Genomic DNA, 17,823 nt, shown 5'->3' with positions numbered 1-17,823 from the left:
TCCCCTGCAATGAGTTCTTTATTACATTATAATAAAAAATGGTCACAATGCAGATAGCTGTTAGAATATGTGCTATAGTCTCCAGACTCTATAAGTTGTGTGTATGTGTGTTTTTTTTAAAACACTAGTTCAGTAGGTTCTGTGATTTATATTCAAAAGTGACTTTTATGAAAAGTGATACTACATTATCTATGGCCAAAACATTGCACCATTGCCTGCATGACAAGCTGCTCCTGTATACATTACTGAATGAGGTACTGTGATTCACACTTTGGAGCAGAAGGTGGCAATAACACAGCATTAAGCTGGATTACAACTGTTGTAAAACAAGAAGCAGCAGCGCTGTATGAGTAAGACAGTCTTTATCTTACAGAAGGAGTGAATTTAAAATTAAGGGAAAATTAAGCAAAAGAAAGAAAGAATAAACGAAACAATAGGTCGAAGCATTGCTTCAATCTGTGAACCACTGCTTTGATTGGTTCAAAATCCATTCCTTTATCTTCATTGATCCATGTTTCTGATATAGCAATTATGTTAAATATTTTTTAAATTGACTTAAATATTCTTTAATGTTGTTAAAGTTTGCATACAGACTTCTGCTGTTGAAATGGATTATTGATAATTTGTTATCCGTTTTAATGATCCGATTAAACTGTTCCTCTGTATAATAGCAACAACTGTCATTAATATTTGAGACGAAATTATTGTCCGGGTCTATATCGTGCTCCAAGTCCAGTACATTGTGGTCTGTGTATTTAAATGTTCTCAGTTCTACTTTTCCATGATCAGCAATCCTTTGAGTTATATCCTTCTTGTCTCCAGATGTAGATGATGTAGCAGATGAATAGGCTCCTCTGGTCTGTGTCATGGTGTTGTGATGTGTTTGTGTCCTCATACCTTATTGGTCGTATTTGTCCAGTTCCTCGATGTTCCTGATTACCATAACCTTCTCTTGTTCTGGTGTTCCGTTCAGTTTGATGAATGTTTTGCAGTTGGATGTCCATGTCTGTTGAATTTTTCCCTGCTTTTTTAAGAGACGAGCTTTCCTGATGATGTCTGCGTTTCTTTTGGTCAGATGTTCATTGATGAATACGTTTGTTCCTTTGAGTTTCCGTCCCTGTTTTAACAATGCCATTTTATGTTTTCTGTTGACAAACCTCATTATAACAGCTCGCTTGTCTCCATCCTCTCTCCTGGGCAGGGGGTGGCACGCTTCAATGTTATTACAGTCCATTTGAATACCTTTAGATTGCAGGAAGTCAGCCACCTGTTGTTCCACTGAGCTGGCCTCCTGCTCGCTGGCCTCCCCTCCGCTGTCTTCTGACACCGCCCGTGCGTAGGATCGAGGTTTAATATGAATTCCTGTAATAATAACGTCGTTCATCCTTGTGTACTGTTCCAACTCCGCAACACGGTTCTCCAGGTACACCAGATGCCGGTCTTTCTCGGCATTCTGGATTCGGAGAGCCTTCACTTCTTCCACCAGCTCCATAATGGATTTCTGCTGCATTTTAACAACAGAGATTTCCTCAGACAAAAAGTCCAGGGACTTCTTGATATCGTCTCCCTCCTCTGCCGTCAGTGCCTTCTTCGGACCCATGGTCAGATAACTCCGTGCTGGCTCCTCGGTAAAGCCGCGCCGGTGGATGTGCGCTGGTACCTCGAGCTTCCGGTGGATGTGCGCTGAAGCCAAGAGTAACGAGGCTGTTTGTTTTAAAAATGTAAGGAATAGAAAGTACAGATACTTGTGTGAAAATGTAATAAGTAGAAGTCAGAAGTAGGCAGAAAAATAAGTAATGGAGTAAAGTATAGATACCTAAAAAGTGTACTTAAGTACAGTAACGAAGTATTTGTACTTCGTTACTTGACACCTCTGATAAACCATGCTCTCACGCTGAAAGACCACACTCTTGAAATAAAACCAGGGAATATAACCTTCGTACTACTCAGGATTCCACTTGTTTGGATTCTGTGAGAACAAGAATAACAACATGCAGTACATACAGCTAGGCTAAGCTCAGGGAAAGCTGTTATGTTGTACATATGCTTTGCAAAAGAGGTTTCAGACATTGAATTACATTGAACAGAGGCAGTCGTGACAAGAGCAGTTTATGCTGAGATTATTATGCCTTGTACAGTAACATTAATTAACCCGTTAACTTCTGCTTGCTAACACAATGTTTGTGTTATAATATGGGGCTAATGAATAAAAATTAAAAGTTTTTCCTTGCATGCCATTTGCTAAATGTTCTATAATGTTTGTTTCTGTCAGAGCTGAAGGAAGCCCAGAAGAAGAAGCGTCAGATGAAGGAGAGACATCGACAGGAGGACAGCATCTCTAACGCCATGGTCGTCTGGAACAATGAGATTCTACCGCACTGGGACACCATGTGCGTCTGTTTACATCATTGTGCGACCTAAGCTTGTCTTTTCCGCTGATGGAAATGTGATGTCGGCTCTTCTGCGTGTGCAGGAAAGCAACGCGGCGAGTCAGGGAGCTGTGGTGGCAGGGACTTCCTCCCAGCGTCAGAGGAAGAGTGTGGAGTCTCGCCATTGGCAACGAGCTCAACATCACACCAGGTAAAAAACAAAAAACAACAACAAAAAAAGTTCCTGGTGAACCCAGTCTGGCATACGGGTTTAGTGTCTCTTTCATGTTTTACACACTATTGGTTGTGTGTTGGTAAAGACTGTCCACGTGTGTCCATTTATGATAATGGAGCAGAAATATGAACGTGCGTGAGAACCTTCAGCCAAGAAGGACACTAAAAACAGAAAAACTAGAAGCTCCATAAGAAAGTATTAAAGTCAAAGATCAAGTGTTAGGAAACAAAAGAAGACATTTGATTCCAAGAAGGTTAAAATCAGTGTTGTGCTTGGATGGATGAAGGCGGAGCTAATTCTGTGTAAACATTCAGATTTCACTGACGAGCTGAAGGAAGTGTGAGTACGCAATGGAATTCAATTTATCTTATTAGCTGTGCTTGTTGACATCCTAATAAATGATTATGTTGTGCTCTGGTTATTTGTATCATGTTTGCAGGATTAGTTGAGCAACTAACAGCGAGCAGAATATTTATTTTATTGTTAAGAGATATCAATTGCGTTGTGAATTAATTGAACCTCTGAAACTGCTCTTCTGATTTTCTGAGTTTTATATCTTGCTCAGTGAAAGGGGCATTTTGTTGGTCAGAATATTTAGTGATGTCATTGTGGAAGACTGTGATATTACTGAATTTTTTCCTGATATTTGCAAATTAAAATAGGAGAGAGCAATAATGGAAACAATATTAGTATTCCTGCCACCTGAAGGAGAACAGCACAAATTCTGACTCTCACCAGGGCTTTGTGATGTCATAGAGTGGAAAAAGAGCAAAGGAAAAATGCGTGTTCTTACTGCTTCCAAAAACAGTCACACAACAACAAGTACAGTAACTTTATTTTTACGGCAGCTTTCATACAGGAAAAGACAATTAGTGTTTTACATCACTGACACTGAAGGCACAAATTAAAATGAAAATGCAGTAGTGTTCAGAATAATAGTAGTGCTATGTGACTAAAAAGATTAATCCAGGTTTTGAGTATATTTCTTATTGTTACATGGGAAACAAGGTACCAGTAGATTCAGTAGATTCTCACAAATCCAACAAGACCAAGCATTCATGATATGCACACTCTTAAGGCTATGAAATTGGGCTATTAGTAAAAAAAAAAGTAGAAAAGGGGGTGTTCACAATAATAGTAGTGTGGCATTCAGTCAGTAAGTCCCTTCGGCTGCTCCCTTGTTTGCACTCGGGGTCGCCACAGCAAATCCAAGGTTGAGCTGCATGTTGAATTGGCACAGGTTTTACACCGGATGCCCTTCCTGATGCAACTCCACATTACATGGAGAAATGTGGCGGGGGTGGGATTTGAACCCGGAGCCTTCTGAACTGAAACCAAGCGCATTAACCACTTGGCCACCACCCCTGCAGTCAGTGAGTTGGTCAGTTTTGTGGAACAAACAGGTGTGAATCAGGTGTCCCCTATTTAAGGATGAAGCCAGCACCTGTTGAACATGCTTTTCTCTTTGAAAGCCTGAGGAAAATGGGATGTTCAAGACATTGTTCAGAAGAACAGCGTAGTTTGATTAAAAAGTTGATTGGAGAGGGGAAAACTTATACGCAGGTGCAAAAAATTATAGGCTGTTCATCTACAATGATCTCCAATGCTCCAAAATGGACAAAAAACCAGAGACGCGTGGAAGAAAACGGAAAACAACCATCAAAATGGATAGAAGAATAACCAGAATGGCAAAGTCTCACTCATTGATCAGCTCCAGGATGATCAAAGACAGTCTGGAGTTACCTGTAAGTGCTGTGACAGTTAGAAGACGCCTGTGTAAAGTTAATTTATTTGCAAGAATCCCCCGCAAAGTCCCTCTGTTAAATAAAAGACGTGCAGAAGAGGTTACAATTTGTCAAAGAACACATCAACTGGCCTAAAGAGAAATGGAGGAATATTTTGTGGACTGATGAGAGTAAAATTGTTCTTTTTGGATTCAAGGGCCGCAGACAGTTTGTGAGACGACCCCCAAACTCTGAATTCAAGCCACAGTTCACAGTGAAGACAGTGAAGCATGGTGGTGCAAGCATCATGATATGGGCATGTTTCTCCTACTATGGTGTTGGGCCTATATATCACATACCAGGTATCATGGATCAGTTTGGATATGTCAAAATACTTGAAGAGGTCATGTTGCCTTATGCTGAAGAGGACATGCCCTTGAAATGTGTGTTTCAACAAGACAATGACCCCAAGCACACTAGTAAACCAGCAAAATCTTGGTTCCAAACCAACAAAATTAATGCCTCGCAGATGTGAAGAAATCATGAAAAACTGTGGTTATACAACTAAATACTAGTTTAGTGATTCACAGGATTGATTAAAAAAAAGCAGTTTGAACATAATAGTTTTGAGTTTGTAGCGTCAACAGCAGATGCTACTATTATTGTGAACACCCCCTTTTCTAATTTTTTTTTACTAATAGCCCAATTTCATAGCCTTAAGAGTGTGCATATCATGAATGCTTGGTCTTGTTGGATTTGTGAGAATCTACTGAATCTACTGGTACCTTGTTTCCCATGTAACAATAAGAAATATACTCAAAACCTGGATTAATCTTTTTAGTCACATAGCACTACTATTATTCTGAACACTACTGTACCATTGAAATATTAAATTACATCATGTAAGACATCACTGTAAGAGATACACATAAAATGTCCAATTAAAAGCTTTTACTGTGATGGTAAAAGTGGAGTTCCTCCATCTGTCAGTCACTCTGTTTGTCCTTTGTTGACTTTTGAAGATGGATTTTACTCACATGTTCAGGTGTAATTAACACTGACGCTTCAATCTGATTTATGAACCACCAGTGGAGTCGTCAGTCATCCTTTTTGTCGTTCTGTTAAAACGATCAAGAAGATAAATGATGGCTCTGTATTTTGGGAACTGTTCATGAGGTTCTAAAGAGTCATGATTCCTTAACAGCATTCAGATGGAGCTCGTTACAACATGTTTCTCCAACATCAGCAGAATCTGTTCCAATGTGAATTTTAACTTTGAAGGCTCCGCCTTCCTTTATCCAGACGTTTCACCAGCTTTTGTAAAAATGAGTTTGTGTCACATATGTTTATTTTTCAGTCACAGGAAGTGACACTGTGTCTGACAAAACAAAAACAACAAAATTTTTTTTAATTTTTTACATTTCAGAATTAACACTTTAATCTCTGTCCGTCTGTGTGTATTTTGTGTCTCTGTCTGTCTGTGCGTGTCTTTAGAGCTGTATGAGATCTTTCTGTCCAGAGCTAAGGAGAAGTGGAGGAGTTACAGTGAGACCAGTTCGGTCACAGACAGTGAGAGCGGTACGACTCTTTACTTTCACCTGCTCAACTTAAAACACATTTAACGCCTGTCAGTCAAACTGTTTTTATTATTTGTTTGTTTGTTTATTCTGTCAGATGGAGGCGCGTCGCTCGCTGATCGAGAATCCAGTCTGGATCTGATCAAACTGGACATCTCCAGGACCTTCCCGTCCCTCTTCATCTTCCAGAAGGTAACGGCTGTGTGGCGAATGGTGTTTTTGGCATCTTTGTGGCGGTCTGTAACCACCGCTGTGTCTGTGCAGGGCGGGCCGTACCACGACCTCCTCCACAGCGTGCTCGGCGCCTACACCTGCTACAGGCCCGACATCGGCTACGTGAGTCTTTCATCTCCTCTGACATGGTCTGAAGACATTTACACAGAAAAAACATCTTCACATTTGAATCAGTAACTTCAACCACAGATACATTTATAAAAACACACTCAAACACACATCAGAAAAAATTTGTCAGTAAATACAAAATGGAGATGATTACACCAACGTTGTAGTTGTTGTTGGCAGTTTCCTCGCTTGCGAGGATAGTGGGAAGGCCTTTTTTTTTTTTTTTTTTAGTTTATTTTCTACAAGCCCTCTGGTGGCTGAAAAGTCCGATGTGGGATGCACAAGACTTGTTACACTTGGGGCAAATGAACACTTGAGTAGGCTGGGCTTGTGCTGCTGCCCGCTCTTTCTGTCTTTGACGCTTCTGGCGTGAGGCCTCTCTTCTTTCTGCCTGAAACTTCAGGCTGGCAGATTTGATGCTGGAATGCCAGCTGAGTCTATCTGTAGCTAGATGCTGCCATGACTGATGCTGAATGCCTGCAAGGAAGAGCTGTTTCTTCAGCTGGTCCTTATAGCGCTTTTTGGGGGCCCCTTGGTTTCGTCTCCCTTCCTTGAGCTCGCCAAAGAGAATTAATTTCGGCATGCGTGTATCATCCATCCTGGCTACGTGACCTGCCCAACGAAGCTGTTGTTTGAGTATAATAGACTCCATGCTGGGCAATTTGGCTCTGGTAAGGATGTCCTCATTTGAGACGTAGTCCTGCCACTTGATCCCGAAGATGTTTCGGAGACAACGCTGATGAAAGCGTTCCAGTAATCTGATCTGCTGGCGATACAGAACCCAGGTTTCAGCTCCATACAGGAGGGTAGGGACCACAATGGCTCTGTAGACCTGCACTTTTGTGGAAAGGCGCAGTGCATGATTCTGCCAGACTTTCTTAGAGAGTCGACCAAAAGAATTGCTGGCCTTGGCAAGGCGACTGTCTAGGTCCTTGGCAACAGATGTGTCATTTGAGATAACACTACCGAGATACGTGAAGTGCTCTACTGCATTCAGGCTGGTACCCTCGATGTTGATTTGGGGTGGGGTATATGCTGTATGGGGGACCGGTTGATATAGCACTTTATAGCATATTTGTCTAATAGATTACAGTTTGTTCATGTAAATGGGGAATCTTCTTCACAGACTAAAGTTAATTATGGAGTTCCACAAGGTTCTGTGCTAGGACCAATTTTATTCACTTTATACATGCTTCCCTTAGGCAGTATTATTAGACGGTATTGCTTAAATTTTCATTGTTACGCAGATGATACCCAGCTTTATCTATCCATGAAGCCAGAGGACACACACCAATTAGCTAAACTGCAGGATTGTCTTACAGACATAAAGACATGGATGACCTCTAATTTCCTGCTTTTAAACTCAGATAAAACTGAAGTTATTGTACTTGGCCCCACAAATCTTAGAAGCATGGTGTCTAACCAGATCTTTACTCTGGATGGCATTTCCCTGACCTCTAGTAATACTGTGAGAAATCTTGGAGTCATTTTTGATCAGGATATGTCATTCAAAGCGCATATTAAACAAATATGTAGGACTGCCTTTTTGCATTTACGCAATATCTCTAAAATCAGAAAGGTCTTGTCTCAGAGTGATGCTGAAAAACTAATTCATGCATTTATTTCCTCTAGGCTGGACTATTGTAATTCTTTATTATCAGGTTGTCCTAAAAGTTCCCTAAAAAGCCTTCAGTTAATTCAAAATGCTGCAGCTAGAGTACTGACGGGGACTAGCAGGAGAGAGCATATCTCACCCGTGTTGGCCTCTCTTCATTGGCTTCCTGTTAATTCTAGAATAGAATTTAAAATTCTTCTTCTTACTTATAAGGTTTTGAATAATCAGGTCCCATCTTATCTCAGGGACCTCGTAGTACCATATCACCCTAATAGAGCGCTTCGCTCTCAGACTGCAGGCTTACTTGTAGTTCCTAGGGTTTGTAAGAGTAGAATGGGAGGCAGAGCCTTCAGCTTTCAGGCTCCTCTCCTGTGGAACCAGCTCCCAATTCAGATCAGGGAGACAGATACCCTCTCTACTTTTAAGATTAGGCTTAAAACTTTCCTTTTCGCTAAGGCTTATAGTTAGGGCTGGATCGGGTGACCCTGGACTATCCCTTGGTTATGCTGCTTTAGACGTAGACTGTGGGGGGGTTCCCATGATGCACTGTTTCTTTCTCTTTTTGCTCTGTATGCATCACTCCGCATTTAATCATTAGTGATCGATCTCTGCCCCCCTCCACAGCATGTCTTTTTCCTGGTTCTTTCCCTCAGCCCCAACCAGTCTCAGCAGAAGACTGCCCCTCCCTGAGCCTGGTTCTGCTGGAGGTTTCTTCCTGTTAAGAGGGAGTTTTTCCTTCCCACTGTTGCCAAGTGCTTGCTCACAGGGGGTCGTTTTGACCGTTGGGGTTTTTCATGATTGTTGTATGGCCTTGCCTTACAATATAAAGCGCCTTGGGGCAACTGTTTGTTGTGATTTGGCGCTATATAAAAAAAAAGTTGATTGATTGATTGATAGCACTTCTGTCTTTCTCAGGCTGATGGTGAGGCCGAAGGCTCTTGCTGCTTCAGCTAAACAGTTGACAATGTGCTGCAAGGCTTGCTCCGTATGGGCGACGAGGGCGCAGTCATCTGCGAAGAGCAGCTCCATGATTAGCTGTTCTGTGATCTTAGTGTAGGACAGAAGGCGCCGCAAATTAAACAGACTTCCGTCGGTTCTGAAGCAGATATAGATGCCGTCTGTCAAGTCTTCTTTGGCCTCACGAAGCATCATGCTGAAGAAGATGGAGAACAGAGTGGGTGTGAGGATGCAACCTTGTTTGACGCCATTTGAGATGGGGAAGCTGCCGGACAGAGTCCCGTTGTACTTCACTTGTCCCATCTGGCCTTCATGCAGCTGGCGGATGATGGTGAGGAGCTTTGGAGGGCAGCCAAGGCGTGCAAGAATCTTCCACAAACCCTCTCGACTGACCGTGTCAAAAGCCTTGGTTAGGTCTATGAAGGCTGCATAAAGGGCCATGTTCTGTTCTCTGCACTTCTCCTGGATCTGTCTCAGGACGAAGATCATGTCGGTGGTTCCCCTGTTGGTCCGAAATCCGCACTGACTCTCTGGAGTATTTTCATGCGCTATGGTAGGGGTAAGCCTGTTGAGCAGCACTTGAGCCAAAATCTTACCTGCTATTGAGAGGAGAGTGATGCCCCGGTAATTAGAACAGTCGGACTTGTCGCCCTTGTTCTTGTAAAGGGAGACAGTGACCGCATCCCGAAGGTCATGTGGAACCATTTCCTTTTCCTAGCAACTGGAGAAGAGAATCTGAAGCTTGTCAAGGACTGCCTCACCTCCATTTTGGTACACCTCTGCTGGGATGCCATCTATGCCAGGAGACTTCCCTGGATTCAGCTGTGTGGTGGCCTTTCGGATCTCTTCAAGTGTTGGGGGGTCATCAAGTTCCCATTTCACCTCCACCTAGGGAATCTTCTCGATTGATGACTCTTGCACAGTGCGCTTGTCACTGAAGAGGTTTTCAAAGTGTTCTGACCAACGCTGCATAATGGTTTCCTTGTCCGTCAGAAGGGTGGAGCCGTCTGAGGAGCGTGAGGGTGCTTGCACTTGATGTGCTGGCCCATGGATGGTCTTAAGGGCTTCATAAAAGGAGCGCATGTCTCCGGCATCGGCATGTTGTTGTGTCTTCTCCGCAAAAGCTAGCCACCAGTCGTTCTGCAGTATGCAGAGCTTGCTTTGCAGTGTGGAGCAGGGATTTCTGTAAGCTGTCTTGGCAGAGTGGTCATCAGGTTTAGCTAAGAGTCTTGTGGCATGCACGTTTCTTTTCTAGTAGTTCGTGGATATGTGCATCAGACTCATCAAACCAGTCTGAGAAGCCCACTACTTCTGCTGCTGTCTCCTGAAGGATGGTCTTTAATCTCATCCACTGTTGTTCAGGGTCATCAGGCAGGCCTTCTTCTCCACCCAGTCTCTCCTCTAGTTTGGCCTGGAACTCCATTTTTGTGTCTTTGTCTTGCAGCTTGTGGACTTGTAGCTTCTTAAACTGTGGGCCTTTCTTCTTAGGAGGGGGCTTGAAAGTGAAAGCAATCTTGGAACAGACCAAGCGATGATCCGTATAGCAATCCGCGCTAGGCATCACCCTGGTATGTAGTACGTCTCTTCTATCACGCTGTCGCATCAGAACGTAGTCCAGAAGGTGCCACTGTTTGGAGCGTGGGTGTCTCCAGGTTGCTTTGAATCTCTCTTTCTGTTGGAACAGGCTGTTGGTGATCGTCAAGTCATGTGCAGAGCAGAACTCCAGCAGCAGGCGGCCACTGTCATTACAGTTGCCTATGCCATGTTTCCTTAGCACATCCTTCCATACATCAGAGTCGCGGCCCACTTTGGCGTTGAAATCTCCCATGATGTGGAGCTTGTCCTGGGTGTCGACGCACTGTAGAAGGTTGTGCAGATCGCTATAGAAAGCCTCCTTAACTCCAATGTCGGCCTGCATGGTTGGGGCATACACACTAACAATAGTGGCAAAATCCTTGTTGTTGATGGGGAGCCGGAGTGACATGAGTCGGTCAGAATGTCCAACTGGCAAACTGTGTAACCTATGTGCTATGGCGCTCTTAATCACGAACCCGACCCCTGAGAGTCGACGATCTTCTTTAGCCTTCCCTGACCAGAACAGTGTGTAGCCTGTGCCTTCCTCGGTGAGTGACCCTTGGTCTGCAAAGCGCACCTCGCTGAGTGCAGCAATGTCTATGTCAAGCCTTGCTAGCTCTTTGGCGACTAAGGCTGAGCGTCTTCGAGGACGATCGCTGTTATCTGAGTCCATCATTGTGCGTACATTCCAGCACGCGATTTTCATGTTTTTTGTTTTTCTTTTCGCACCGCGTGTAGTGATGCCCGTTGGCAGCGGTGAGCCAACCGGGTCTAGTGAGACAAGCCATGTTTAGACCACCTTTTCTAGGTCTGTCTCCATGTGGAGCAAGCAGGGCTATCCCTAAACAGGGCTGCTTGGTCACCCAGGGCCCTGCTGGATGATGCTGTTGTCTCGGGTCAGCAATCAAACGACCATAGCTCCTGAGCCGCCTGCATGCAGGATCGAGACTGCAGCTCCCACTGCCATCATGCACCTGCTGTTTTCGCCTCTTCCCATCGCTGCAGGGCTTTCCTTCCCGCCTGCGCTCGTTGCTTAAAGTGGGGATCAGCTCACGCACACCAATTCCACTCTTTAGGCAAGGTGGCACTCCACAGTGGCACAGACAAGCTGAGACGGCTGTGGCAACCACCAGGCTGTAGGTTTTACATCAGAGTGACCTTCTCCTAGCCTCTGGCTAAAGAACCTTCCTCAGAGGCACGGGGGCAGTAACCCAGGCTGGGGGTTTATCATCAGGGTTTTCCTTCCCCTAGGTGGACCGCCTTAACAGGGCTAATGAGTCCCATCTACCCACTGCTATAAGCCAGTCAGCTGGGAGGCTCGTGATGGCAGGAGCGCCTAGATCCCGTATAGGTCATGGACCTACCACTGCCATACTTGAATAAACAATATCTGTGTTGTAAAACAACAACAAAAACACAAAGCCAACCTAATCAAAACCAAAGTGAGTGCAGCTCCAGGAAAACCTACCTGAAACAATCCAGAACTGACTGAAAATAAATCTGACTCGATCTAAACCTAAAACAATTCATCTAGCACAATGTAACTATAGCTTGTAAGCTAACAAACGGAATATCAAATCAAATTTATTTATTTATTTATATAGTGCCAAGTCACAACAAACAGTCGCCCCAAGGTGCTTTATATTGTAAGGCAAGAGCCATACAACAATGACAGAAAAACCCCAACGGTCAAAATGACCCCCCTGTGAGCAAGCACTTGGTGACAGTGGGAAGGAAAAACTCCCTTTTAACAGGAAGAAACCTCCAGCAGAACCAGGCTCAGGGAGGGGCAGTCTTCTGCTGGGACTGGTTGGGACTGAGGGAATATAAAGCTAACCAAATCTAAATGCATTTAAAACAATCACAGTTGAAACCTTTATCACTATGAAAACAGATAAGTGTGTATAAAGCTAACTGAATCTGAAAGTAACTGAAAAACAGGTAACTGAACATAAATTAATGCAAAGATATGCAAATTGTTAAATGAATATAAAGCTGGCAATCTAAAATGTACTTAAAATCACACTATCTGAATCTAAAAATGTATTTATCACTATGAACATAATTTCATGCAAAGCAATAGCTAAATGGATATAAAGCTAACAAAGTAAAATTGTAAAATAACACTATCTGAATCTAAAAATGTATTTATCACTATGAAAACAGTTAAGTGTATATAAAGCTAACTGAAAAACAGCTAACTGAACATAAATTCATGCAAAGCTATGCAAAGAGAGAGTTAGAGAAGTAGAAAAAAAAATCATACTTACTTACTTACTTATACTTACACATATATATATATATATATATATATATATATATATATATATATATATATATATATATACATACACACACACACACACACACACAAAAAGTAACCAACATTACAAGCTGCAGAAACCACACGTAATAATAAAAATAATAAAACTTAAAACTGTAAAGCTGCAAATGATACTGAACCCATAAATCCTAAATCCCCAGTTATGATGTCATGGTGCAGTCACACTCTGACGATTTGCTGGACGGAGACTGAAAAGTTGACTTCTGTCGACCAGCACCGAGATCTGCACGACTCCACAGGAGCCACGTGGGCGTCAGTCGGGCAACACCGATGTTTGTTGTGGTCTCGAAAAATGTTCAACATGCTTAAAATTTTTCAGCATTCATGCCAAAATGCCAGCAAGAGTTTTGCTCTGTTCACCACCGCTACCGCTGCATCACCACCGCTACCGCTGCATCACCTGCATCACAAATGGTGAGTCGACAACCAGTTCTGTCAAAACTACGCTCCTGCCCTACGGAGTGTGCTACCAGTACACCCGCCCGATGACCTGCCTCCTATAGTAAGCCAGTGGACCGTCGCCAAACGTGGCACTCCAACAGTGCAACGTCGCCCTCTGCTGAGCAACGTCGACCTGCGTTGAAGACGGGAAGTTTGGACCTCTGGAGTGAACATTCTCTGGCATTTCAGAGATTTTTGAGCATCTGCTGTGTCAGCCACATCACGTCTTAGTGTGAATGGACCCTAAGAAAAAGGCGGAGCCATAAACTGTGAAACGTTCTATAAAGGTTATACCATTACTGCAGCTTCCATTAAGTCAGTTATTGCTTGTTAATTACTTGTTATCGCTTGCTGCTGTAGTTTTTTTGTTTTTATACTGGTGAAACACCGCCCGTTATTGAAGGGCTGGTTTGAGGCGTTTCCATGGTTACAGGTTCAGGGGATGTCATTCATCGCTGCTGTTCTGATCCTTAACCTGGAGGAAGCCGAAGCCTTCATCACCTTCGCCAACCTGCTCAACAAACCCTGTCAGATAGCATTCTTCAGAGTCGACCACGAACTGGTAACCACACACACCGTGACAGCAGGCACCAGTTAGCAATGCTAGTTTTAGCTGTATGTGCTGGAAAAATGGCTGGGATCAGTCTGGCGCTAATCAGAATGCATGAGTATCTGAATCATGTCTGCAAAATTTAACAAACTTATAACAGCAAGATCAACACATTATTTTCAAAGTAGCTACATGCTACCTAGCATAGCTATCTAGCACAGGTGCTAACTGAATGAGTTAAATATATTTTTACTGTCCATGCTTGAATATTTTGATACATTTTTAAAAAGTATTTTATACATTTTTGTGTTTAACTTTACTACATTTTGTATTATTGTATATTTTATTACATTTTTAGTGTTTCATATTTCATTATATTTTGTAGTATTTTATGGTTTATTAGATTTTTTATATTTTATACTTTTTTACATATTTTAGTATTTTAAACTTGGTTACACTTTTTAATATTTTAAACTAACATTTTATTATTTTTTTATTATAGTTACATTTTTTTTGTATTTTATATTTTTCTTAGTATTTTATACTTCATGACATTTCTTAGTATTTTAAATTTGTTAGATTTTTAGTATTTTAAACTTTTTTTTAAACATTTTTTAGTATTTTATACTTTATTACATTTCTTATATTTTAGACATTTTTTGTGGTATTTTAGACTTTATTGCATTTTTGTAGTATTTTAAGCTTTGTTGCACTTTTTAATATTTAAAGTTTTTTTGTATTTTAGAATTTTTTTAGTATTATAGTTACATTTTTATTTTTTGTATTTTAGACTTTATTGAATTTTTTTTAGTATTTTAAACTGTTTTACATTTGTTTTAGTGTTTTATGTGTGTATATGTATGTATGTATGTTCACAGGTTAGACACCACTGACCATTTGAACAATGAAGCTACCTTTTGTTTGTGTGTCAACAAAACTTTGTTAAAGTTCACAAATGACTCAAATTAATATTTCGCTTTCTTTAGTAAAATGAGATTAAAATGAGACTTTTTGCAGCGTGGCTTACCGTAATTTCCGGACTATAGAGCGCACCTGAATATAAGCCCCACCCACCAATTTTAAAAAGAGAAAAGAAATTGTACATCAATAAGCTGCACTTGTCTATAAGCTGCGGGTCTCCACGTTGTAACATGAGATATTTACACAGAAAGATGTTAGAGAGATTTCTTAAATTTTAATTAAATATGCACCATAAATGCCTTTTCCTGACGAGCACGTCATCCAGCGCGTGCGCACATTGTCGTGCAGCATCTCTGCTCCACATGGAGAATGGAGTCATTTTAACTATTTTTTTTCTTTGTGAATCATGAGGTAATGTCATCGTGTGTGTGCAGCCAGCATGGCCTGCTGTCTGTGGTAAATGAGACGAGGCGCTGTGACTTTTCCAACTTGTAGCACAAAGACAGAGACTTTGGGGGGGGGGGGGGGGGCTGATCTGATGGTGGTGCAACTGTAGCACAAAGTACCAGAGGGAGTGGAATTAAAGTATTTTTGGACGTCATTTTCTGCAGGACATGTTGATGAATCCACTAAAACTAATGAGTAAGACTTTATATTTATTGTGTGTGTGAATTTACGCCGCCTGAGGACGCAGCTTACAGCCAGTTAATGAACAGAATCAGTTAACGTATTTAAACTTATGAGAGAGCCTGTAAAATCCATCAGTTAGTTATATGATTGTTTAAGTCGCAAGGTTCAAAGCGTGGGGAAAAAATGTAGCGGCCTGTAGTCCTGTGTCACAGACCAAATGGCCCCCCTAAAAATCAGTCTGTCCTGCCTTCACTGCGCAGGCGTCATTAGCCGCGGTTCACTGAGTATCGCCTCGTTTCTGCTTCAGACTAACTTCAGAATGATTTCCGAGGTTTTACTTTGTCATCTGATGGCTAATAATCTCATTAATCCATTTGATCACTTTGGGTGGAGAGACTCTGTCTCAGAGCAGCTGCGCAGTGGAGGCAGGGTGGACCGATTTTTGGGGGGGGGCATTCGGTCTGCAACACCTGAAATGATGGTATATTTTCTGTTTATGGGAAACATTTTGAAGTTTTTTTTTTTTTTTCGCAGTAAACACAAACGGTCCATGTTTGTTTGTTTGTTTTCTCGATGAGTAAACATACTTTATGTTTATGAATGTTTTCGTTTGCTCCGTGTGGCCACGCCCACTCCACGGTGGCTCATGTCTGCTTTCTTGCACTTCCTGTCAGATGTTGAAGTATTTCTCAGTATTTGAGGTTTTCTTCGAGGAGAATCTGCCTCGCCTCTTCGGCCACTTCCAGACCAACAGCTTGACCCCTGACCTCTATCTGATCGACTGGTGAGTCGTTGCACGCTGGAAATATTTTGCAGTGACACTGGAGACTCTGGCGGGTTCGAGGCAATGTCTGCACGCTGTTGACACGCAGTGTTTTTGTTTGCAGGATCTTCACGCTCTACAGTAAGTCCCTCCCTCTGGACGTCGCGTGCCGGGTGTGGGACGTCTTTTGCCGGGATGGCGAGGAGAGCTTGTTCCGGACGGGACTGGGGATCCTGCGCCTGTACGAGGATGTCCTTCTGCAGATGGACTTTATCCACATCGCCCAGTTCCTCTCACGCCTTCCAGAGGACCTGCAGGCACAAATGCTCTTCAGCGCTATGGCCAACACGCTCATGGTCAGCAGGAACCGCCGCTGGCCTCAGGTCAGTGTTGCACCTCAAAGGACACACTGCTTTGATGTTTTTATGACATCATTTCCTCCCTCTTTGAGGACAGAATCTGCATCTGTCCAGGAAAACAGCAGCTTAGGTGTTGGCGAGGAATGGACACCCTGATTACAGTACCTTGTTTTCCAGAGTTGAAGTTGCTCCTACTTTTGTTCCTGTATGTGAAACTCACTTTTCAACACAGCATTTTGCTGGAAACAGGCAGCCCAGTCTCACATCTTTTTTTTTCTTCACGTTCCCATCATGAGGTGACATTTCCATGATGCGTTTTTTTTTATTACTGTTCTAACCTTAAGCCCCTCCCCCTCCCCCCCCCCCCCCCCCCCCCCCCCCCCCCCCCCCCCCCCCCCCCCCCCCGGTGTCACCCCGCATTTCGTGCCCCATCTGGCACGTGCTCGATGAGTAAGTATTTTATTTGCGTAATTGTTCCGAATGAAAGCCAGCTCTGTCACATTTGGGCATGTGCGCATTCAAATATGTATTTTTTTTTGTTGTAATTTTTTTTGGTTTTTGTTTGATTGTGAAACTAGAGCTTCCTAACAGGCCCCCTGTGTTCAGTATTTGTCAATAAACACGTGTGTAAAGTTGTGAGGTCACACGCCGTCAGCCGTGGTGCCCCTCACTGTTTTAACTTGTGTGTGTGTGTGTGCGCTGCTCTGAGCTCACAGCGTTGCAGCCTCACACACCCAGGGCCTATTTACATGGATTACATGTACCACAGGCTTTTAAGGTGGCAGTAATTAAACCATTACTTAAAAAGCCATCACTTGACCCAGCTATCTTAGCTAATTATAGGCCAATCTCCAACCTTCCTTTTCTCTCAAAAATTCTTGAAAGGGTAGTTGTAAAACAGCTAACTGATCATCTGCAGAGGAATGGTCTATTTGAAGAGTTTCAGTCAGGTTTTAGAATTCATCATAGTACAGAAACAGCATTAGTGAAGGTTACAAATGATCTTCTTATGGCCTCGGACAGTGGACTCATCTCTGTGCTTGTTCTGTTAGACCTCAGTGCTGCTTTTGATACTGTTGACCATAAAATTTTATTACAGAGATTAGAGCATGCCATAGGTATTAAAGGCACTGCGCTGCGGTGGTTTGAATCATATTTGTCTAATAGATTACAATTTGTTCATGTAAATGGGGAATCTTCTTCACAGACTAAGGTTAATTATGGAGTTCCACAAGGTTCTGTGCTAGGACCAATTTTATTCACTTTATACATGCTTCCCTTAGGCAGTATTATTAGACGGTATTGCTTAAATTTTCATTGTTACGCAGATGATACCCAGCTTTATCTATCCATGAAGCCAGAGGACACACACCAATTAGCTAAACTGCAGGATTGTCTTACAGACATAAAGACATGGATGA

The 17,823-nt window shown here is 42.6% G+C and overlaps 1 protein-coding gene across 2 annotated transcripts in view; it reads left to right on the top strand.

Moving 5' to 3' along the window:
- The window catches only part of tbc1d12a (TBC1 domain family, member 12a), a 51,643-nt gene that overhangs the window by 28,111 nt on the left and 5,709 nt on the right, over positions 1–17,823 (top strand). For both annotated transcript variants that reach the window (XR_004564467.1, XM_034184787.1), the window contains exons 5-12: positions 2,273–2,390; positions 2,474–2,580; positions 5,823–5,906; positions 6,003–6,097; positions 6,170–6,241; positions 13,613–13,741; positions 15,955–16,064; positions 16,168–16,426. Coding sequence is in view for 1 of the 2 variants with exons in the window: in XM_034184787.1 (XP_034040678.1) it covers positions 2,273–2,390; positions 2,474–2,580; positions 5,823–5,906; positions 6,003–6,097; positions 6,170–6,241; positions 13,613–13,741; positions 15,955–16,064; positions 16,168–16,426 (974 nt within the window). In the remaining variant the exon portion in view is untranslated. The remainder of the gene's footprint in view (positions 1–2,272; positions 2,391–2,473; positions 2,581–5,822; positions 5,907–6,002; positions 6,098–6,169; positions 6,242–13,612; positions 13,742–15,954; positions 16,065–16,167; positions 16,427–17,823) is intronic.

Source organism: Thalassophryne amazonica, chromosome 13 (assembly GCF_902500255.1).
Source record: "Thalassophryne amazonica chromosome 13, fThaAma1.1, whole genome shotgun sequence".
Lineage (NCBI taxonomy): Eukaryota > Metazoa > Chordata > Actinopteri > Batrachoidiformes > Batrachoididae > Thalassophryne > Thalassophryne amazonica.
The sequence above is the reverse complement of the archived record's forward strand: the minus strand, read 5'-3'. Positions and strand labels throughout refer to the sequence as shown.